General features: G+C 38.3%; 2 protein-coding genes across 4 annotated transcripts; both read left to right on the top strand.

Annotated features, from left to right (window-relative positions):
* Positions 1-9,920: 9,920 nt before the first annotated feature.
* Positions 9,921-14,562, top strand: SNC4 (suppressor of npr1-1 constitutive 4). Of its 3 annotated transcripts, none has more exons than XM_087492388.1 (9): positions 9,921-10,271; positions 10,462-10,755; positions 10,867-11,487; positions 11,557-11,916; positions 12,128-12,273; positions 12,357-12,843; positions 12,920-13,129; positions 13,217-13,243; positions 13,340-14,562. In XM_087492388.1, the coding sequence occupies exons 1-9, from the start codon at positions 10,121-10,123 to the stop codon at positions 14,428-14,430; spliced, it is 3,387 nt and encodes a 1,128-aa protein (XP_087348514.1). In that variant the 5' UTR covers positions 9,921-10,120; the 3' UTR covers positions 14,431-14,562. The 3 variants fall into 3 exon arrangements, with proteins under 3 accessions (XP_087348514.1, XP_087348513.1, XP_087348515.1); XM_087492387.1 differs by having other exon boundaries at positions 9,923-10,271; positions 10,462-10,773; XM_087492389.1 differs by having other exon boundaries at positions 10,177-10,271; positions 11,557-11,944; positions 12,044-12,273.
* Positions 14,563-18,689: 4,127 nt separating this feature from the next.
* Positions 18,690-22,406, top strand: LOC104773224 (glycerophosphodiester phosphodiesterase GDPDL1). Its single transcript, XM_010497806.3, has 8 exons — positions 18,690-19,207; positions 19,441-19,734; positions 19,830-20,450; positions 20,537-20,575; positions 20,680-20,964; positions 21,107-21,252; positions 21,351-21,837; positions 21,921-22,406. Exons 1-8 carry the CDS (start codon positions 19,075-19,077, stop codon positions 22,208-22,210), a joined length of 2,295 nt encoding a protein of 764 aa, XP_010496108.2. The 5' UTR covers positions 18,690-19,074; the 3' UTR covers positions 22,211-22,406.
* Positions 22,407-23,243: the final 837 nt, after the last annotated feature.

Below are 23,243 nucleotides of genomic sequence, written 5' to 3'. Positions count from 1 at the left end.
TAAAAAATAGATTATCAATCGATTTGATAATAATGCAAGGATTACCCAGTAATCCGTCTTGCTCTCACTAAAGTGATATCCATATAGATATCAATATATCACTTGTTACTTTAGTTGTTACAAAACAAAAATTTGAATTTCAAATTGAAATGATTAAAATGAAATCGTAAGAAGGAATATGTAAGCTACCCACTTGATTTCCATGGGATTGTAGTTCAATTGGTCAGAGCACCGCCCTGTCAAGGCGGAAGCTGTGGGTTCGAGCCCCGTCAGTCCCGGCGGATTCAATACATCAACTCCCCTTTTTGTTTCTGGGCAAGGGGATGAAAATGGTTTCATTTATCTTTTTGTTTTCTTTTTTTATTTTCATAAAGCAAAAGAAAGGGTCGATTATTTTGAGAATGCGATGGTCATCGGATTAGCCATCTGGATTTAGATCTTAGGATTATTGATTGACATGAGAATATAATTGATTTTCCTGACAACACCTTTTGATGAACAAAATTACTTCTTGCAAAGAGATTTGATTTAGTAATTTTGTGAACAATCTAAACTTGTTTTTAAAGCTGATTTTTAACCTAGAATTTTTACAAAGAGATTTGGATTTTCTGGTTTTAAATTTAGATAATATTTGCAGTGAGAACTGACTTATTTTACAAAAGTGTTTAGAGTTCTAGATATGATTTTTAATTGCTTGAATCCTAATTAATTTATTGAATTAATATTTTGTAATTTCCTGAGAAATTCCCTGGACCTAGCTTTTTGATCTTATGAATTTACAACAGTTTTATTTAATATTTTGCATTGCTTTTCTTTATTTAAATCAACTTGTTTAGCTTAATTATAAAACTCTATAATTTATTGTGTAGACTTGAGTCCTTGTGGAATTCGACCCCTAAGTATTACAGTGACCTCTTAATTTGAGAGAGTAGCTCTAGGGTAAATTTGAGCATATCATATACAATAAGGTTTATCATTCTTGAAGGGTAAATATTATTTATGATTGTTGATCAAGCAAATGACCAATACTATTCAAATGACCACTACTAATAATAAATAAATAATAATAAACTACAACTAGTGGTCTCATACTCACTAGCCACCTAACAACAATCACAACCAATAGCGGAATAACACTACCCCACAGTGTCGATCGATGCCCATTCTTGCTGGTGTCGACCGACACCAAGTGGTGTCGATCGACACCCACCTGCAACTGCGATCCGCACGAAGCCGAGAGTCGAATCTCGCTTCCCAATCTCCTCCAAATCATGCAATACTCAAAACCCATGCCGGAAACATCATTAGGAACCTGTATAATCCAATCCCCAGCAAGAAAACACACAAAACAACAACAAACAAGCAAGAACAAGGAAATCAAAGGCTTAGATTAGCCATGGTCATGCACTCACCTCTTTGCACACTCTCAGGAAGCTTCCCACACGTTCCTAGCCTTGAATCCTCACTCCCACAGCAAGATCTCACCCACAAAGCCTTTAAATCTCACAATCTCCCTCTAGAACCTCAAGAACAGTTTCCTCTCTTTTCTTTTCTCTCAAAGCGGCGTGAGACCACAAAAACACGACCCTAGGTCGTTTTCTCCTTTTTAAACCTTGGTCCAATGGTTTCCTTAAACCAAACCGGTCCAAATCAATAATTGAAACAATCTGGTCGAACCAGAAATAAGTGGTGTCGACCGACACTAACATGGGTGTCGATCGACACCCACCCCCAAAACGCAGAGTTTTGGTTCGCGGGCGTTACAATTCTCCCCTACCAAAATAGATTCGTCCTCGAATCTCGAACAACACTCAGCCAAGAACTCATGTGCTACCGACTCCACGGCCCACACTCCTCCGACTGATATACGAAAGGTCACCTCTAGGTGATAGACTCACACTCCAGGCATTATTTGCTCTCGACTTTTTGGACTTTCCTTTACGCAGAGGCCTAAACCTTGAGTTTTTATTGGCTCCTCATCAGGCAGAAACCTGCATGCCATAATATTGGCTCCTCATCAGGCCGAAGCCTGCATGCCATACTATATAAGGAAGTCCAATACTCGTCTCTCGGGTTGCCACCCTACAGTACGCCTCTGGATCGTCATCCGAAGTCGATATACCAACCATACTCCCAAGCCACAAAGTCTCTGAATATGGCAGTACTAGGAGAACCTAAGTCCCCCAAGAGCCGCGAGCAAACAATTCTGAATACGTCTGAGTCCTATCCCTATCCAGGTTTCCTTCCCGTGGCTCGCGTAAGACAACACAATGTCCTACCAACCACATATCCCCTCACTGGAATACCCCATGACCACACAAGGATCATCTCACTGACCCACGGGCCGCCACGAAGGCCAAACAAATGTCCTAAACAGGACCGCCACAAAGGCCAAACAAATGTCCTCAACAGGACCGCCACCAAGGCCACTCGTCCCGAAGGACCGTCACGAAGACCATCTGTCCCGAAGGACCGCCTCAACAGGCACTCTGGCTAAACAGCCCGCCACAAAGGCTACACAATGGCTAAACAGCCCGCCACGAAGGCCACACAATGGTTAAACAGCCCCCCCACGAAGGCCACACAATGGTTAAACAGCCCGCCACAAAGGACACACAACGGCTAAACAGCCCGCCAAAAAGGCCACACAAGCCCTCCCCCAGGCTCTCCGCCACCAAAAATAGACAAATTCTAACTCACATAAAACTTTCCATTTTTAGCACTTACCACTTTTGGAAACTTTCCACTTATAACTCAGGGAACTTCCCTCCAAACACTGCCTTGCGGAAATTTTGTACCCCAAACACCACCTCATCTTGTTACTGAGTCGCACAACCAGCCACCCCAAGCGACCGAGTAATAAGAGAGATGGGCAGGAATACTCCATTCCCGCTCCAGCCACGGACTACAGATGGGACGAGGCTAGGCAAGCTCAAGTCGTGGCTTGCTTCTCAAACCACTTCTTAAACCATGCCTTCATCCTCGCCTCAGGCTCCCAAGTCTGCTCCTCAACACCATCACAGTCCCAAAGGACTCTCATCAAAGGAATCTTTTTCTTCCGAAGTTCCTTGATCCTCCTCTCGAGAACCCTCACTGGTCTCGCCTCCAAAGTCATGTTGGGCTGAAGATCCTCAGGGATCTTAGCCAACAACTGGTCATCCTCACGGAGGCACTTCCGCAACATAGACACGTGAAAAACCTTATTGAATGCACGCATAACCTCAGGTAACTCCAGCCTATATGCCACTGGTCCAACTCGCTCAATCACTCTGAACGGACCCATATACCTCGGACTCAACTTAGTCTCAGTCAATGACCTGTTCGGACCCTGCAACATGGTCATCTTGAGGTACACTCTATCTCCAAGCTGAAGCTCAAGATCTCTCCTCCTCCTATCGGCATAACTCCTCTGCCAATCCTGAGCTTCCTTCATGTTCAGCTTGAGAACCAGAATCTTCTCCGAGGTCTCTTAAACAAAATCTGCCTAGTACATGCTCCTCTCCCCCACCTGAGTCCAGCATAACGGTGTACGACACGGCCTCCCATACAAAGCCTCATAACGTGCCATCCCGATACTCGCGTGGTAACTGTTTTTATAAGCAAACTCTACCAAGCTCAAGTGATCTGCCCAATGGCCACCCTAATCCAACACACACATCCTCAGCAAATCCTCCAACGTCTGGATCGTCCTCTCGGACTGTCCATCTGTCTGGGGATGATAAGTTGTACTCATATGCACCTTAGTGCCCATCTCTGCCTGAAATGCCCTCCAGAACACCAAAGTGCACTTGGAATCCCTATCAGACACAATACTCGCTGGCACCCCATGCAACCTGACTATCTCCTTCACATACTTCTTAGCCAAGACTGCTGCTCCATCAGTCTTCTTAATGGCCAAAAAATGTGCCGACTTAGTCAACCGGTCCACAATGACCCAGATAGCATCAAACTTCCTGGACACTAGCAAACCAACCAGGAAGTCCATAGTAATCATATCCTACTTCCACTCCAGAATGGGAAGATTCTTCAGCAACCCACCTGGTACCTGATGCTCAGCATTCACTAGCTGACACACATCGCACCTCGCAACCAAACTAGCCACGTCCTTCTTCATCCCGACCCAGTGATAGTACCTCTTGAGATCACGGTACATCTTAGTCGCTTCTGGATGAATAGAGAACTTGCTAGCATGAGCCTCTCTCAGAATTTCCTGCCTCAACTCCTCATCCTTAGGCACACAGATCCGCCCATGCACTAGAATAGTACCATTAGCCGAAACCTGATACTCTAAGTCAACATCTTTTGAGGCATTCACCAGCGCCAAATCCGACTCCTGAGCAAGCCGCACTCTGCTCAACAGATCTGCTCTATCAACTGCAACCAAACCCAACGGCTCCTGAGAAACCGCACACAAGCTCAACGCACTGATCTCTCCGACTAGAGAATCCATATCTTGCTCCTGAGCCGAAGCCGCCCGCTTCCGGCTCAAAGCATCTACAACCAAGTTAGCCTTAACAGGATGATAGGCTATCTCCAGATCATAATCCGCCACCAGCTCCATCCACCGCCTCTGCCTCAAGTTCAGCTCGGGCTGAGTGAATATATACTTCAGGCTCTTATGATCTGTAAACACCTGTACTTTTGCACCATAAAGATAAGATCTCCAAATCTTCAGGGAAAAAACTACAGCACCCATCTCCAAGTCATGAGTAGGATAGTTGTCCTCATGCTTCCGCAACTGCCGCAAAGCATAGGCAATCACCTTCCCATGCTGCATCTGTATAAACCACGTAGGGTTCTCCCTGCTCAGGTAAAGCCAACACCGGAGCAGTAGTTAACATCTCCTTCAGGCTTGCAAAGCCTTCCTCACACTCCTGTGACTAGACAAAAGGAACATCCTTCCCCGTCAACTTAGTCATAGGACGTGCTCAACCCGAAAGGCATCACCACAAACTCATAATGCCCATACCTCGTCCTGAAAGCAGTCTTCCTCACATCTGCCTCATCTATCGGGATCTGATGATAACCCGACGCCAGATCTATCTTGGAGAACCAAGTAGCACCTCTCAACTGATCCAACAACTCATCAATCCTCGGAAGAGGGTACTTGTTCTTCACAATGACCCGGTTGAGACCTCTGTAATCAGTGCACAAGCGGAAACTCCCATCCTTCTTCTCAACGAATAAAACGGGCACTCCCCACGGTGATACACTAGGACAAATGAATCCCTTGCTCAACAAATCCTCAAGCTGCTTCTTCAGCTCTGCCATCTCTGCTGGAGCCATCCTGTAAGGAGCCTTGGATAACGGTGTCTTCCTGGGTTCCAGTTCAATCGTAAAAGGATCAGACCGAGAAGGTGGTAATCCCTGCAACGACTGAAACACGTCCTCAAACTCCTCTACAACCTGGATACCGCTAACCGTATACTTCCCCACTGACTCTGGCATAGATATCGTAACCAGATAAGCCTCACGACCCTTCTTGATCATCTTCCCAGCCTGAATGGCCGAGATCACGAGACTCCCCGAAGTCGGTCTAATCTCCTGATAAACCAACTTCCCTCCCGAACGCTCAAACTCCACTCTACGCCAATGACAATCAAGATGAACCATATGCCGATGCAACCAATCCATCCCCAAAATAACATCATACAGCTCCACGGGGCTGATAAGCAAATCCGCAGGTCGAGACTCTCCCGCGATCTGAATATCGATGCCCCTCGCTCTACCAATGACCCTCAGAAACATGTCTCCAGCTACTCTGACAACTCCTGTACGCTCGCCGGGATCTCCAACGATACCCGCACTCTTTGCACACTTCGGGGTAATGAAGCTATGAGTAGCTCCAAAATCAAACATAACGTGGGACTTAAACCCGCCAACCAGCTTTGCACGTGAAGCATAACTCCGCCCCCTACAGTGAACCCTCAAGTCATCACGTAGGGCCCTCAAGAACCTCCTGATCTGAGCCTCCTCAGACTCCATATCCCGACCCCCATACCTCAGAAGTCGACTAAACTCCAAGTCAAGCTCCTGCACTGACCGAGTCCCCTGAGCTAGCTGAAGGAAATGCACCTCCAACCTATCCAGTGCCTCCTTAGGGAAATACTTGCGGTTGAACTCCAAGACGAAGTCAGCCCAAGACATCTCCCTCTGCACTCTCCTGCTGCCACAGAACTCCACCAAACCTGAGCATCACCAGTCAAATAGTGGACCCCAATGTCCACCCAAAACCCCTCAGGACACCTTAGAGTATGGAATTTACGTTCCACACTCCTCCAGCACGCATCTGCAACGGTAGGATCTGTACCTCCCGAAAACTGCTCGGTACCAATACATCCCATCTCTGTTAGCATGCTGATATACCAAGAATGGACCCCCACATCCGCAGCCATTGGCTGCCGCTCCTCCGCCACCACTGGTGGCACTACCTGAGCCTGAGCCGGTGCCACAGGTGGCAACCGCTCCAACAACTGTGCCAGCAAACCCGCAAGGTCGACACCCGGGACTCCACCCACTGGGAAACCCGCACCTAGGGCCTAACATCACCGGCTACTGGAGCATCAACACCGCCCCCTCCGACCACACTCATGGAATCCCCCTGGACACCCTGCGACTCGCCGACACCCTCTACTGTCACACTCTGGTCCGCAGTCTCACTAACCACTGGGACTCTGCCCCTACCACGACCACGTCCGCGTCCACGACCACGTCCGCGTCCACGACCACGACCAGCAACAGCATCCTCTCTAACCATCTGCACTACCATGAGCAGAAGGCTAAGCACACAATAAACAGAACACAAAGACAAAAACTCACCGTGGAATCACAATGTAGGCTCAAAGAAGATGTTCTAGGACTCCATGCCACACAAAATTGACTTATTCACATAATCAATCAAGACATGCAATTCCAGAAAACACAACAGAAACCTAGTGAACCAAACCTAGAACCGTTAGGGCTCTGATACCAAACTGAAACGACCTAACCCGTTTTTTTTTTTTAATAAATAATAAATAATAATAATAATAATAAATAATAATAAACTACAACTAGTGGTCACATACCCACTAGCTACCTAACCACAATCACAACCAATAGCGAAATAACAAAAAACCAATATCCAATAAATATCAAATATTAATGAATAGCCAATATCCAGACATAACCATTCCAATGTCAGACAACAAGGAACAAGAAACCGGCAACCTAGAAAGTTCTAAAGACCCAACTCTAGCAACCTAACAATGTCAGACAACAACCAATCGAGCCCCTAGAACATCCTCCTTTTCATTGCCTTGATTCCACGATCACACTTTGCCTTTACCTTCACCACAAACACAAATTGAGATGCATGAGTATATGATAAACACTCGGTGAGGCAATCCTCCCATCTACTGGGCTATACACACAAGCAACAGTGATTCCAATGTTCCAAACAAACAACAAACAAAACATACAAACCAGGAAACGAACACGTCTCGCTGGAAGGGAGGTGTCGACCGACACCAGCCTAGTGTCGACCGACACTGGCATTGGTGTCGACCGACACTACCCCACAGTGTCGATCGATGCCCATTCTACACCACTTGGTGTCGGTCGACACGCACCTGCAACTGCGATCCGCACGAAGCCGAGAGTCGATCGACACTGTGGGGATCATTAGGAACCTGTATAATCCAATTCCCAGCAAGAAAATACGCAAAACAACAACAAACAAGCAAGAACAAGGAAATCAAAGGCCTAGATTAGCCATGGTCATGCACTCACCTCTTTGCAGGAAGTTTTTGACCAACAATGAACAAATCCACACTCTCAGCAAGCTTCCCACATGTTCCTTGCCTTATATCCTCACTCCCACAGCAAGATCTCACCCACAAAGCCTTTCAATCTCACAATCTCCCTCTAGAACCTCAAGAACAGTTTCCTCTCTTTTCTTTTCTCTCAAAGCGGCGTGAGACCACAAAAACACGACCCTAGGTCGTTTTCTCCTTTTAAAACTTTGGTCCAATGGTTTCCTTAAACCAAACCGGTCCAAATCAATAATTAAAACAATCTGGTCGAACCAGAAATAAGTGGTGTCGACCGACACCAACATGGGTGTCGATCGACACCCACCCCCAAAACGCAGAGTTTTGGTTCGCGGCCGTTACATGTTTGAAGAGAAACTAATACCGTTTGATATACAAGAAAAGTTTCCATCCTAAGTCTTAGACAGTAGCCATATAGATCTACCTTTCAAGTCTCCTAAACCTTCTTAGATCACCTTTAAATGATGAAGATAAACAGATTTAGGAGGTAGCAATAAAAGAGTATGGTATATGTTAGAGTTGGGTGTTCGGTTCCGTTCGGGTTGTTGAAGTTTTCGAGTTTAGGCTCATAGACCCTGATTTGATCATGTACTTGTGTGTTAAAAGATAATGTTTTGGAGAGAAAAAAAGAGAGGAAAACCAATTAATCAATCTTCCTTCATCTCAATATCATTTTTCTAGGGTCAAGGTTAACTAATAAAATATGACAAATAAGTGGAGTATACCTCCCATTGGTGGGGAAAAGACAAATCGCCATGGACCAATAAAGATTATTTTTTCATAGTTTGTACCTTACTTTTTGAGAAAAATCTAGCTAGGCAAATAGGCGTTTAGGTGACAACAAAGAAAAAACAAAAAACAAAAAACTAAAGGGCAAAGATCATTACATTAGAGCATTATTATCGGTCATACTTGTTTTGAAATGTCTCAAAGTTTTTTTTTAGTATATATATATATTATTTTTTTAATTTAATTAAATTTATTGTTCAACACCAATAAGAGTAGAACAGCTGTCCACCTTTTCTCTCATCTGTGTCCCCTGTTCAAAAACGCGGCCACGAAGGCCGATTACGCGCCGGTTAATCGCTTGGCGGCAGAGGTCCACTGCGATTTCAGCCAAATCAGAGTAAAATCGGAAACAAAAAAAAGTTGGTAAATTTTGTCTTCTTTGACTTAAAATAGTATGATATAAGTTAGATCTATTATTTAGTTCTTGAAATCATTTGAATCGGAAGTGAATTCACTGAAAAACAAGTTGAAAAATGAGGGGCGGCCATAGTTTAGGGTTGCAAATGTCGAGTAGAGAAAATGATGTCAAAATGACCATTTTCCTCTCATTAAATAAAATTGACAAAAAAACACAAAACTCAGCGTCTATGAGTTGAACTCGGGACACCTTTACGGTATGTAGTCACATAAACCACTAAACTATGATTAAATCTTCGTAATGTTATACAATTGTAACTTATTATAGAAATAAATAGATAAAAGCCCTAAAACTAGTCCCCGATTAATTCCTGATTTAAATCCGATTAATCGCTAGGCGCTCTCACAACCTACTAACGCCTAACGATTTTTAAAACAGGGTTTGTGTCTTTAGATGTTAAGACGCAGACGCTTCATCTCAAGATTAAATCTTCTCTCTTTCTTTTAATTTATTATTATTATTATTTATTTGACATTCATACAAAGACATCCCTACAGGTTGTGTGATGGGAATGCTCTTAGCATAGTTGATCTGGCAAATAAATGACAAATACTATTCAAATGTTCTTTTTCTTCACCATCTTAAATCACGTCCAAGCAAAATGAATAGGAGACCATTATTTTGGAGTAGTCTAAGAGCATGTGTAATGGAAGGTTCACAAATATTCTCAACAATTTTTAAAAGAAAAGTAAAAAAATGGGAGAAATGAGAACTGTTGAAAAACTATTGAGAGATCTATTAAATATATGTTAATATAAATTTGGTTTAAAATTTATTTATTTTTTGTTCAAAATGGAAATAATTAATTAAATTAAATTATTACTACTAAAATATTATATTTGAAAGATTATAATAAGAGTCTCTATCTACTAATAAGGCCATTTGATTTTTAAAAGAGCTCTGAATGGTCCATTATAAATAAACTAATAAAGCCAATTTATCAATGCTCTTGTGTCTTGAGTCTCCCTATATTTGTTCAGTCAACGACTAAGGCCAATTGATTAAAGAGGAGTTCTCGAGTCTTAGTCTCTCTGTATTTCTCCATTATGACTTCAATGTTTATACATCAAGAAGAAAAAAAAAAGCTTTAAACGCTATTATTATGTGGTGTAGTTCTGATACCCGGCTAGGTTATCCAAAAATGCTACTGTTACGATCTTCAACGCTTTTGTTATGTGGTGTAGTTCTGATTCAGCTGTTCGCTCCTCAAATCGATGCTCAAAGATCAAGAAGTCGATGGCAGACACTCAGTGGTTAGAGTTGGATCCCACTTTTTCTCTTTCTTTCTTTCTTTTCCGCATGGTTTTCAATAAATTATGCTGAAACAAGAGTCCTTTAATAACCAAGTCCAATAATTACTTTGATTGTGGTAGCATATATACTATTGTCGTACTAAATATAACTTTTCGGAATATTACTTCTTATGACTTTATTAATTACTAGGTGAAGCTCCACGTGTGATTGCTCGTGGTGGGTTTTCTGGATTGTTACCGGATTCGAGTATTGATGCTTACAATCTTGCAATCCAGACAAGTGTAGCCGATGTTGTTCTATGGTGTGATGTTCAGCTAACCAAAGATGGAGTTGGGATTTGCTTCCCCGATTTAAACCTGGCCAATGCTTCAACAGTTCAATTTGTTTACACAAATGGTCAAAACTCTTACCCGGTTCATGGAGTCACTACTCAGGGTTGGTTCGCCATTGATTCCACCTTGAAAGATCTCCAGAATGTTTCTTGTAAGTGTTTGTCATTCAGTAAGTGCTTTTTATAAAGTATTACAACAAACAATTAAGTTTTGTTTTTTCTCTTGTAACTTCTCACAAATGGTTTTTTTCTTATTACCTTAGTGATCCGAGGAATACTATCGCGATCAGATAAATTCGATGGAAATGGATATACGATTCTCACGATTCAAAATGTAACCGAGCAAATTAAGCCACAAGGAGGTTTTTGGTTGCATGTTCAGCACGATGCATTCTACGAGCAACACAATTTAAGCATGAGCAGTTTTCTAGTATCAGTTTCAAGAACTGTTTCCATTGACTTCATCTCTTCTCCTGAAGTGAATTTCTTTAAGAAAATTACTGGCCGTTTCAAGCTTAATGGGCCGAGTTTTGTGTTTCAGTTTCTTGGGAAAGAAGATTTCGAGCCGACAACAAACCGAACCTACGGTTCTATCTTGAGTAACCTAACTTTTGTCAAGACGTTTGCTTCAAAGATTCTTGTTCCCAAGTCTTACATATTTCCACTCGGTGACAAGCAGTACTTGCTTCCTCCTACATCATTAGTTCAAGATGCTCACAAAGCTGGATTAGAAGTATATGTGTCAGGTTTCGCAAATGATGTTGATCTCGCTTATAACTATAGTTACGATCCAGTGTCTGAGTATCTATCTTTTGTGGACAATGGCGATTTCTCTGTCGATGGGATGCTCTCTGATTTTCCCTTAACTGCATCTGCATCCATTGGTAAGCAAACTCTCTTGCATTACTGGAACTAGTCAAAATCAAACATTTTTTTTTTCATGTTTTCCACAGACTGCTTCTCCTACATTGGCCGAAACCCTACAAAACCTCTGATCAACCAGGGGACTGATCCGGTTCATGCCTCAGTGGATTTTCTTGTTATATCAAAAGATGGTGCGAGTGGGGACTATCCTAGATGTACAAACTTGGCATATGAGAAGGCAATTAAAGATGGTGCTGATGTTATCGATTGCTCTGTCCAAATGTCTAGCGACGGTAAATGCTTTTGCTTAAGTACGGCAGATCTCAAGGACAGCACACTGGTTGCCCAAAGTCAGTTTAGCAACCTTTCAACTACTGTTCCTGAGATTAGATCAGATGTTGGAATATACACTTTTAGTCTCACATGGCCTGAGATCCAAAACTTGACTCGTAAGTTTCTGCCTTAAATATTGCACCTGTGTCAGATGAATGCTAGTCTGTTCTGCTCACTCTATTTATAGTAGTAAGAGAACTTCTGTTTGTACTCTTACTTAACTTAAAAATGGTTACATATAAGATGCTAAAATATCTGTTTTCTTAACAATTTCACATTCTTCTAGATTGAGAGTTACAATAACTATTCTCCCACGTTTTTGTGCAGCTGCTATTTCAAACCCTTACCAGAGTTCTTACAATATGTTTAGGAATCCGAATGAGAAAAATTCAGGGAAGCTTATTTCGCTTTCTGAGTTCCTAGAATTAGCAGAACACTCCACTTCTCTCTCCGGTGTTTTGATCAGAGTAGAGGTCTTGTTCTTGTGTACCTCTTAGTCTTGAGATTTTATCAATGACACTCCAAATAACTATGTTTTTTTTTTTGTGTCCCTCAGAATGCGGCATACTTGAGAGAGAAGCAAGGGCTCGATGTGGTTAAAGCGGTTCTCGATACCCTCACAGAAGCTGGTTACACCAATGAAAATACGAAAACAAAGGTCATGATTCAGTCTACGAACAGCTCGGTTCTAGTTGACTTCAAGAAGCAGAGCAAGTACGAGACTGTCTACAAAATTGAGGAAATCATTCGTGATATTCGTGACTCTGCCATCGAAGTCATAAAGAAATTCGCTAACGCTGTTGTCATCAACAAAGCATCAGTCTTTCCTGACTCTGATTCGTTTCTCACTGGGCAAACCAATGTTGTGGAGAGACTCCAGAAGTCTCAACTCCTTGTTTATGTGGAACTATTTCGGAATGAATTTGTCTCTCAAGCATATGACTTCTTCACTGATGCCACTGTTGAGATAAACTCATATATCTCTGGAGCCGGTATCAATGGAACCATCACCGAGTTCCCTTACACAGCTGCAAGATACAAAAGTAAGTGATCCAAAATTTGCAAGATAAGACACAAAAGGATTAACACCAAAGCCTAAAATTTATTTATCCCCTGCAGAGAATCGATGTTTGAGGAGACAACATATTCCACCTTACATGTCCCCTTTTGAACCTGGTGGCGTCTTAAAACTTGTGAATCGTTCTAATTCCTTACCTCCAGCCCAAGCTCCAAGTTCAGTTTTCACAGATAGTGATGTCACTGAGTCACCACTATCTCCAGTTATTCCAAAAGCGTATGGAGTACCATCAACTATTGCACAACCTCAGAGTTTGTTCTTTACTTTTTTTTCTTTTTCTAATTCGAGATGAGTTACTTTTTGTTCTGACAAATTCAACCTTTTCAATTGTTGTACAGGGAATTTGCTCAAAACAATTCGCATAGGTGAGTTTTCATAGCGAGAGAATTTTCAAAATGTTTTCGTTTCCAAGATTAAAAAAAAAAGTACATAACTTACTTAACAATTTTTCTGTTTTCTAGTTGCGGGTACAGTAGCTGGAGTTGTTTTGTTCCTGGTATTATTAATACAATTTTGCTGTTTTCTTCGGAAGAGGAAAACACGACCAAGACAACCGAACTTGAAAGCTCTTATTCCACTCAAACACTACACTTATGTGCAAGTGAAAAGAATTACAAAGTCATTTGCTGAAGTGGTTGGAACAGGCGGATTTGGAATAGTTTATCGAGGAACACTTAGTGACGGCCGGATGGTTGCGGTGAAGGTCTTGAAAGAATCAAAGGGCAATGGTGAAGACTTCATCAATGAAGTTGCTAGCATGAGCAGAACTTCTCATCTCAACATTGTCTCCTTGCTTGGTTTCTGCGCTGAAGGTTCTAAAAGAGCAATTATATATGAGTTTTTGGAAAATGGGTCACTTGACAAGTTCATCTCAGGCAAGTCCTCCGTTAATATGGATTGGACGACACTATACAGAATTGCGCTAGGAGTTGCTCGTGGTCTAGAGTATTTGCACCATAGCTGCAAAACAAGGATTGTACATTTTGACATTAAACCACAAAATGTGCTCTTAGATGACAATTTTTGCCCCAAGGTTTCAGACTTTGGCCTTGCTAAGCTATGTGAGAACAAAGAGAGCATCTTGTCATTGCTGGATACAAGAGGTACTGTAGGGTACATTGCACCAGAGATGATCTCCAGAGTTTATGGGAATGTGTCGCACAAATCAGATGTCTATAGCTATGGAATGTTGGTTCTCGATATGATTGGTGCAAGAGACAAAGAAAATTTTAATCAAGTTCCTGCTGCTTCTAACCCAAGTTCGATGTACTTTCCTGAATGGGTATATAAGGATCTTGAGTTGGGCAAGTCCAAAAGGCATATTGAGATTGGAATCACTAACGAAGAAGAAGAGGTAGCAAAGAAGATGACATTGGTAGGTTTGTGGTGTATTCAACCTTCCCCAACAGATCGTCCACCAATGAATAGAGTTGTAGAGATGATGGAAGGAAGTTTGGATGCTCTAGAAATCCCTCCTAGGCCTGTTTTTCCAATTCCCACACTGCCTCTACAAGAATCTTCAACTTTTTCAGAGGATATCTCTGTTTACTGAGAAGGATGATCCAAGAAGTCTCCATGGAACCTATCATAGCAATGCTATGATAGCATGAAAATATCTGAAAATGTCATATATTATCCGTACTATGTTAAACTAGTTATCCTTACTATATATGTTGTTAAGCTAGTTAGCGTTTGTTTTACTACTAGTTTAATTTCACTCGGCTCGAAAAAAAAAATTGAGCCGAGTTAATCTATTAACTATGTTTAGCTAGCTAATACATATATCTAAGGCTAACTAATACAACAAATCTCTAATTGTGACCACTCATTCTAATAGGTTTTTTTAAGGTTTTTTTATAAGGGTTTATAAAGTATTTATAAAAAATTTATAAAGTTTTTTATAAGTCGTTTTTATAAGGTTTTTATAAGGCTTCTACTTACAAAAACTTTATAAATATTGTTAAATCGTTTAAAACTTTATAAAAATCTTATAAAAGCACAGTAATTTTTTTGGGAGGAAAATATGTCAGAAATTGTTTGGTGGACAATTTTTTTTCATTTCCTTAACTAAAATATTTTTTGGCGTTTGACGTACCTAGATGATATCAAGATGGACAGGGAGGAATTTTCTTCTTTTTCCTTATCTTTTATTCCTAGGCAAATGTAAAAGCGGATCGTTTGGCATGCCATGCGCGCAAATCTCCGCATCATGTTCTGTATGTAAACAATGTCTCTTCCCTTTGGCTTGTTTGAGCTAATATTTGTTGACAAAAAGAAAAAAAATAGTCACAAAAATTAAAGAATGACAAAAATGAAATTTATCTAAAAAACGATATTTTGAAATGGAATATATCAAAAAGAATATTTCTAACAAATTTTATTTTATATTTCACTGGAGATAGTAATAAAAAAATAATGTATTATGTCAAATATATTTAATTAAAAACCCCCATTTGTGGGATCAGAGCGATAGAATCATGATCGCAAACATTCATCCGAGTACTCGATAGGTCATTATTGCTAAACCTAAATGCTAAAAATCTATTTTTTAAAAAACTTAATTGATTCAGTTTGATGTATACTTGAAATTGAAAGTTTCAAGCGGTGATCAAGAGCTGATAAAGTTAGTTATTGACTTTTGAAGTCTCCTACACGACTAAACCCTCTAGGGTCTGCTTTAGAGGATGAAGATAGTATGGTATTGGTTTACCGGCAAGTCTCCTATCTCAGTCCCACTACAGATTTGATTTCATGTTTGGCAGAGAGGACAAATGCCCAAGGCCCACTGAAGATTCTTTTCCAATGTTATACCTCATTTTCGGAGAATAAAAACGTTTAGGTGTGGTATACAAAAAGGTTTATCATTGTTGAAGGGTAAATATTATATATCACTACGTGTTTCCCCACGCAATGCATGGGTTGTGGTGTAGTTGGCACTTTCTTGTTTTTTGGTCTTTTTTGTTTTCTCTTTTGTATTATTCCGTTTTAATTAGGCATATACGGGCTTCGCAGTCATTTGTATTTATACATTATATGTTTATACCATTTCGTTTAGATGTGTACAATTGTGACGTTTATTTTTTTATGAATTATGAAGATGTTATTTCTTGCTTTTGAGGATCCAATCTTATCATTGACTGATATTGTTTCCAATACATTTATTGTATTTTAGATTTTCTAATTAACTGCTTATGTAAACCCTTCATACGTTGATGTTGCAATAATAAGTTATTTTTTAAAAATAATTATCTTCTGTATAAGTGATTATGTTTGTATGTCCATTTTTTGGTCTAATATTAATAAGATCGTTTCTGTTTTTCTTTAGTTGGCTTTGAAACCAATTATGAGTTAAACAAATAATAGGTCGAATTATGGTGTTAATAAGTAATATAAATTCTTATGTATATATATTGTATATATGTGACTATAAGTTTAGCTAACTAAAAAATTCTGTAATATTTAAATATAATCTTGAACATATATATATATATTATTTGTGGGAGGAATGTATGGAATTAATGGATAGAAGTTATTTTTGAGTTAAATGACCTTTTATGCCTTTAAAGTGAGTTAAATATTAATAAATTTTTATATGTGTCTTTACTTTTTTTTAAAAGAATACCAAGTGTTTCCTTCCAAATTTGAAGTGACATAGTATTTTAGTTTTCTTATATGATTTTATGAACTTCAATATAAGGGGTTTTCAAAGTAATAAGTACACTCACACTGATTGAATTATAAAATTTAGAGAAATGTTTATTTCGATTAATCGTCTGCTCTTTTAAATATATTAAATAAGTATGTTGTTGTTCCTACAAATAGGACAACATATATTATAGTTTAACCATGGAGTTAAGCAATGGAATTGAAACTTGTGATTCCAAGACAAAATGCTTATATATATTATGTTACACATTGATCGTTTAAAAATGAATAGAAACATCTAATTCTCAAATAAAGTTGATTTTTTTGTTAAAACCAACATATGTGAATTTAAATTTAACTATGCAAATTTAAAAAATAAATATGAATAGATTAGAAAGGCAAGAAATATAAAGAAATATTTATTTTTATATAAATAAAATAAAAATTGAAAACAATGTTAAATATATATAATACTTTCTAAATTAAAATATAGAATCAAACTCTTACAAGTTACAACACATATGAGATATAACAACATTTGATATTGGTGGGAGAGGAGGAGAGAATGATTACTTATAAGATAATAATCCAAATTAGATAATGGAGATCAATCTTTTAAAAGAAGAACAATTTAAAATATATATCATGTAGTCTCTAAAATTAAAATTTAGCATTAAAAATTTACAATGATATTTTATTTGTTTTTTACAACCCATACAACAAAACTAAGAAATCAAAAATTAAAAAAAAAAAAAAAACAAAAAATGATTTGAGGTATTGTAGAAGAGAATGAGAGAATGTGAAAATGAAAGAGTAAAAGAATGTCAATATGAGAAAATGACAGATTGAGAATGCTTATTTATATGAAAAGAAATTATTAATGCATAATTTATTGTGTTTGAATCAAATTAAGTGGTAGAATATGATTAATGCATAATTTATTTTATTTTCAGTTATAATTTTATTTTAATGTGTGAGTTAATTGTATTGTGTTTATTGGGTCTTAAATATTGTTTAAAGCAATTAGAAAGCAAATAAAAAAATAAAAAAATTAGGAAACATTAAATGAAAATCAACTAATAAGGAGAGACCAAAACCTTACTTTTATATATATGATATATTGCTTTAAACTTTGAAATGGGAAATATATTATAAACAATAATTTTACATGAGAAATATATTAATTTAGCCAACCAAAATATGAATATAAGTTTAGCCAGCCAAAATAATTAAAAAATATTAAAATTTAACCAAAAATATTTTCTCTTGAAAGATAAATAAGTTAGTAGGAGGAATGAATTAATGTACAATTATTGGATATGAATTACATTTGAGTTAAATGGAGTTACATGCCTTTAATTATAAATAAATATTTTAATTTTTTATAATCTAAAATAAAAGGAATACCAAGTGGCCGAATCAAAATTCACATGATTCTGTTGTTTGTTGATATAAACTCAACACTTACACATAATATTTCAAAATAAAAAAATATTACTTTTGAACTGACAAACTAAATTTGTTTTCTTATAAAATTATATGAATTCTTCATGATCTTATTGTGTAGTGAATATTGTAAGAAAGTATGAAAATAATGACTTATAAGATGTTAATATAAAATAGAAAATGAATATAAACCTTTTAAAAGATTAAAAAATATATATAAGATATACATATCATACAAACTCTAAAACTATGCTTTTACAATGATATTTGATTTGATTTTTTATAACCCATACAACAACAATGACAAAAAAAAACACAAAACAAAACAAAACAAAACAAAAAAAAATATATTTGAGAGTAGTGGAAGAAGATGAGAGAATGAAAGAGTGATAGACTAAGATAATGAGTATTTATAAGAAGAAAAATGATGAAAAAATTATATTTAGAAAATGAGAGTTACAATTCTCATTTATTGTTTTGTTTTAATACAATTGGTTAATACAACTTAGTGGAGAAATAAAGTTAATGCATAATTTATAGGGGGAATTTATATGATTTCAGTTTTATATTATGTGAGTTAAATATGAAAATTAATTGTTTTTAAATTTGTGTTTTAATATAAATATATTTTTTGTTAAAATTGCATTGCCAAGTGGACCAATAAGGAGAGAGTGAAACCTTACTTTTATATATATATATATATATGATTGTTGATCAAGCAAATGACCAATACTATTCAAATGACCACTATCTTTATCATAACCAATATTCTCCTCTGTCTCAATTTTCTGTTTTTGGCTTATAAAAATAACCCAATGAAGAGACGAGTCTTTATGAGTCAACTAATAAAACCTTTTTTTTATTTTATACTTAAGCCTAGTCTCTCTCTATTGGTCCACTTTGCGTCAACTGATAAACTAAGCCACATGTTTTAACGCTCTTGAGTCTCTCTGTATTTTGTTCACTATGAGTCAATGAGTCAACTAATAAAGCCAATTGATTTATATAAAATAAAACTCTTGTGTGTGATCTCCTCTATGGGTTCAATGCATTAACGATAAGTCTAGATTATTTTCTTTTTCTTTTCCATTTATGTAAGTTACCGATGAATTCCAAGCCAGGCAATCAGACAAAGCTCGTATGTTCAACGCTTTTATTCTGTGGCGTTGTTCTAATTCATCTGTTTGCTACTCAAATTGATGCTCAAAGATCAAGAAGCCGATGGCAGACGCTCACTGGTAAAGAGTTGTTCTCATTTCTCTCCTTCTTTTGTGCATTGTTTTTAAGAAACTTTTGATTTAGTACTCAAGTAACTTTCTTGCTTTATCCATATATGTGTAGTAGAATTGGGATTAATTATAGATAGTTCCCAAATATTAAAGGTTAAGTAATTACTTTGATTATGGGAACATAATACTGTTCCACGTATTAAAAGTAACTTAGGATCACGTTTTATTTATTTATTCACCAGGTGAAGTTCCACGTGTGATTGCTCGTGGTGGGTTTTCTGGATTGTTACCGGATTCGAGTCTTGATGCTTACAATCTTGCAATCCAGACAAGTGTAGCCGATGTTGTTCTATGGTGTGATGTTCAGCTAACCAAAGATGGAGTTGGGATTTGCTATCCCGATTTAAATCTGGCCAATGCTTCAACTGTTCAATTTGTTTACCCAAATGGTCAAAAATCTTACCCGGTTAATGGAGTCACTACTCAGGGTTGGTTCACCATTGATTCCACCTTGAGAGATCTCCAGAATGTAGCCTGTAAGTGTTTATGACTCAGTTAGTGCATTCGTAGAGTGTTACAAAAAAATGTTTGGTATTTCTTGTCATTTCTTACACGTTACTTTTCACCACAGTGATCCGAGGAATACTATCGCGATCAGATAAATTCGATGGAAATAGAAATATGATTCTCACGATTCAAAATGTAGCCGAGCAGATTAAGCCACAAGGAGGTTTTTGGTTAAATGTCCAGCACGATGCGTTCTACGAACAACATAATTTAAGCATGAGCAGTTTTCTATTATCAACTTCAAGAACTGTTTCCATGGACTTCATCTCTTCCCCTGAAGTGAATTTCTTTATGAAAATTGCTGGCCGTTTCAAGCGTAATGGACCGAGTTTTGTGTTCCAGTTTCTTAGGAAAGAAGAGATCGAGCCGACAACCAACCAAACATACGGTTCTATCTTGAGTAACCTAACGTTTGTCAAGACGTTTGCTTCAGGGATTCTTGTTCCCAAGTCATATATACTGCGACTCGTTGACAAGCAGTACTTGGTTCCTCATACTTCCTTAGTTCAAGATGCTCACATAGCAGGATTAGAAGTATATGTGTCAGGTTTCGCAAATGATGTTGATCTCGCTTATAACTACAGTTTCGATCCAGTGTCTGAGTATCTATCTTTTGTGGACAATGGCGATTTCTCTGTCGATGGCATGCTCTCTGATTTTCCCTTAACTGCATCTGCATCCGTTGGTAAGCCAAATTTCTTCTATGTACACAATCTTTTCCTTCAAAGTTTGCTGGAAATACTCAAAACCAAACATTTTCATATATCTCAGACTGCTTCGCCCACATTGGCAGAAACGCTACAAAACAAGGTAATTAATGAGATAAGTTTTTTTTTATTTTCTTACTAACCGAACAAAAATATAAAACAAACTTATAACTGACTTAAGCATCTACCAAATGGTTCATGCCTCAGTGGATTTTCTTGTTATATCAAAAGATGGTGCGAGTGGGGACTATCCTAGATGTACAAACTTGGCATATGAGAAGGCAATTAAAGATGGTGCTGATGTTATCGATTGCTCTGTCCAAATGTCTAGCGACGGTAAATGCTTTTGCTTAAGTACGGCAGATCTCAAGGACAGCACACTGGTTGCCCAAAGTCAGTTTAGCAACCTTTCAACTACTGTTCCTGAGATTAGCTCAGATGTTGGAATATACACTTTTAGTCTCACATGGCCTGAGATCCAAAACTTGACTCGTAAGTTTTACTCTTTAATAATTTGCTCACTCTATTTATAGTAAGAGACCTTCTGTTGTCTTAAAAATTTCACATTCTTCTAGCAAATGCCTGAAATTTCACTACTCTCCCATGTTTCACTACTCTCCCATGTTTTGTGCAGCTGCTATATCAAACCCCTTCAGGGAATTTTCCAATATGTTTAGGAATCCGAATGAAAGAAATTCAGGGAAGCTTATTTCACTTTCTGAGTTCCTAGAATTAGCAAAAAAATCCACTTCTCTCTCCGGTGTTTTGATCAGAGTAGAGGTGGGTTCTGGTGTCTGTACCTCTTAATCTTGAGATTTAATCAATGGGTTCTCGTGTACTGGACCTTAGATAAATTCACTTTTTTTTGTGGCCCTCAGAATGCGGCATACTTGAGAGAGAAGCAAGGGCTCGACGTGGTTAAAGCGGTTCTCGATACGCTCACAGAAGCTGGTTACACCAATGGAAATACAACAACAAAGGTCATGATTCAGTCAACGAACAGTTCTGTTCTAGTTGACTTCAAAAACAAGAGCAAGTATGAGACTGTCTACAAAATTGAGGAAATCATTCGTGATATTCGTGACTCGGCTATTGAAGACATAAAGAAATTCGCTAACGCTGTTGTCATCAACAAAGCATCAGTCTTTCCTGTATCTGATTCGTTTCTCACTGGGCAAACCAATGTTGTGGAGAGACTCCAGAAGTCTCAACTCCTTGTTTATGTGGAACTATTTCGGAATGAATTTGTCTCTCAAGCATATGACTTCTTCACTGATGCCACTGTTGAGATAAACTCATATATCTCTGGAGCTGGTATCAATGGAACCATCACCGAGTTCCCTTACACAGCTGCAAGATACAAAAGTAAGTGATCCAAAATTTACACCAAAAGATCTCACATCAACAAAATGTTAACATCAATCCCTAACTTTGTTTATCTTCTTCAGGGAATCGATGTTTGGGCAGAAAAGTAATACCACCTTACATGTCAGCCATTCAACCCGGTGACCTCTTAAATACTCTTGTGAGTCCTCTGTCCTTACCTCCAGCACAAGCTCCAAACCCGGTTTTCACAGATGGTGATGTCACTGAGCCACCGTTACCTCCAGTTATTCCAAAAGCCCCAACCTCAACCCCTGGAACCCCATCAACCATTGCACAACCACCTAGCGGACAAACCCGACTCACACTATCTCTTCTCCTCTCTATTTTCTTCTTCTCTCTTCTACATATGTGATCACATACTCCTCTCTATTTCTTGTGTGCATATTTATACTTTGGATTAATGTCATTTGGTTATAGTACTTGCTTATCATCATCAGTTTATAATTTGGCTGTTTGTACATTTTAAGAAATACTATTTCTTTTTGTAACATAATTTATTTCTTAAACTTAATGTTCATTATCTTGAATAAATATGTTAACTAAATAAATATCTTCAATCTTACAATTGTCACACATAACAATGTATACTGCAGCTAGTAATAGAGAACATTTAATGTTTCAAGCTAAATCGTTGACAGTAGTGGTGAAGAATTGATCAAAATTATCCACTTTTCCGGTCTCCTAAACCCTCTTTGGTCATCTAAAGGATGAAGACAAACATACTTACGACATAAGAGATAGTATCAATCTCAATTTCTATTTTTTTGGGGGGTCAACTAATAAAGACATGATTACAAGACTCCACGGTTACTAATCACTCACCTTGACTTGGTCCTTCACAATTACCACTCACATCTTAATTAACGATCTCTCTTTGTTTTTGTTCCATATCACCCCAAGATTTACTGTTCAGATATCTCAAACAGATCATGTACTATCTTTCCACTTCTTGTCTACGCCTTTTCTTCCTCTTCTCGTTATTCCACAACCTTCCTTGCGCTACAAGCAAACAAGGACTTGCGTGGTGTGACGTTCAGTTTCAGACTTTCAGTGGTAACATCACTGCTGGTTTCCCCTTCTGGGGCAGCCGGGAATCGTTCCAAACCTTGCGGTCATCCGTTGGTCAAGCTTCACTGCGAAAAAAACAACACCTCTCTAAACATCTCAAACTACGAGTACAGTGTTTTTCTAAACATCTCAAAGATCTGATACTCTGAGACTTGCCAGATCATAATTTTTAGGCTCTTTATGATCTGTTAAATTCAATACCACAACCTTGCCATCTCAAATCTGTGAGCTTTCCCCAACCTACAGGAGCCTCGCCGATTTATACAACTGTGATCCTAAGATTTCTTACCGCTCAAGTTATACAAGCCCTGCTTTAG

The sequence above is a fragment of the Camelina sativa genome, chromosome 16 (assembly GCF_030686135.1).
Source record: "Camelina sativa cultivar CO46 ecotype springtype chromosome 16, ASM3068613v1".
NCBI lineage: Eukaryota > Viridiplantae > Streptophyta > Magnoliopsida > Brassicales > Brassicaceae > Camelina > Camelina sativa.
Note: the sequence above shows the minus strand (reverse complement) of the source record. Positions and strands in the feature narration are given on the sequence as shown.

What these genes read in the sequence shown, in the direction of transcription:
- LOC104773224 (XM_010497806.3), top strand. Translation starts at nt 19,075, where the DNA reads ATGAATTCCAAGCCAGGCAATCAGACAAAGCTCGTATGTTCAACGCTT. An exon ending in CCGATGGCAGACGCTCACTG is followed by an intron (nt 19,208 to 19,440) that starts GTAAAGAGTTGT and finishes TTTATTCACCAG; the next exon opens with GTGAAGTTCCACGTGTGATT. An exon ending in CAGAAACGCTACAAAACAAG is followed by an intron (nt 20,576 to 20,679) that starts GTAATTAATGAG and finishes TTCATGCCTCAG; the next exon opens with TGGATTTTCTTGTTATATCA.
- SNC4 (XM_087492387.1), top strand. Translation starts at nt 10,121, where the DNA reads ATGTGGTGTAGTTCTGATACCCGGCTAGGTTATCCAAAAATGCTACTG. An exon ending in GTGTTTTGATCAGAGTAGAG is followed by an intron (nt 12,274 to 12,356) that starts GTCTTGTTCTTG and finishes TGTGTCCCTCAG; the next exon opens with AATGCGGCATACTTGAGAGA. An exon ending in GCTCAAAACAATTCGCATAG is followed by an intron (nt 13,244 to 13,339) that starts GTGAGTTTTCAT and finishes TCTGTTTTCTAG; the next exon opens with TTGCGGGTACAGTAGCTGGA.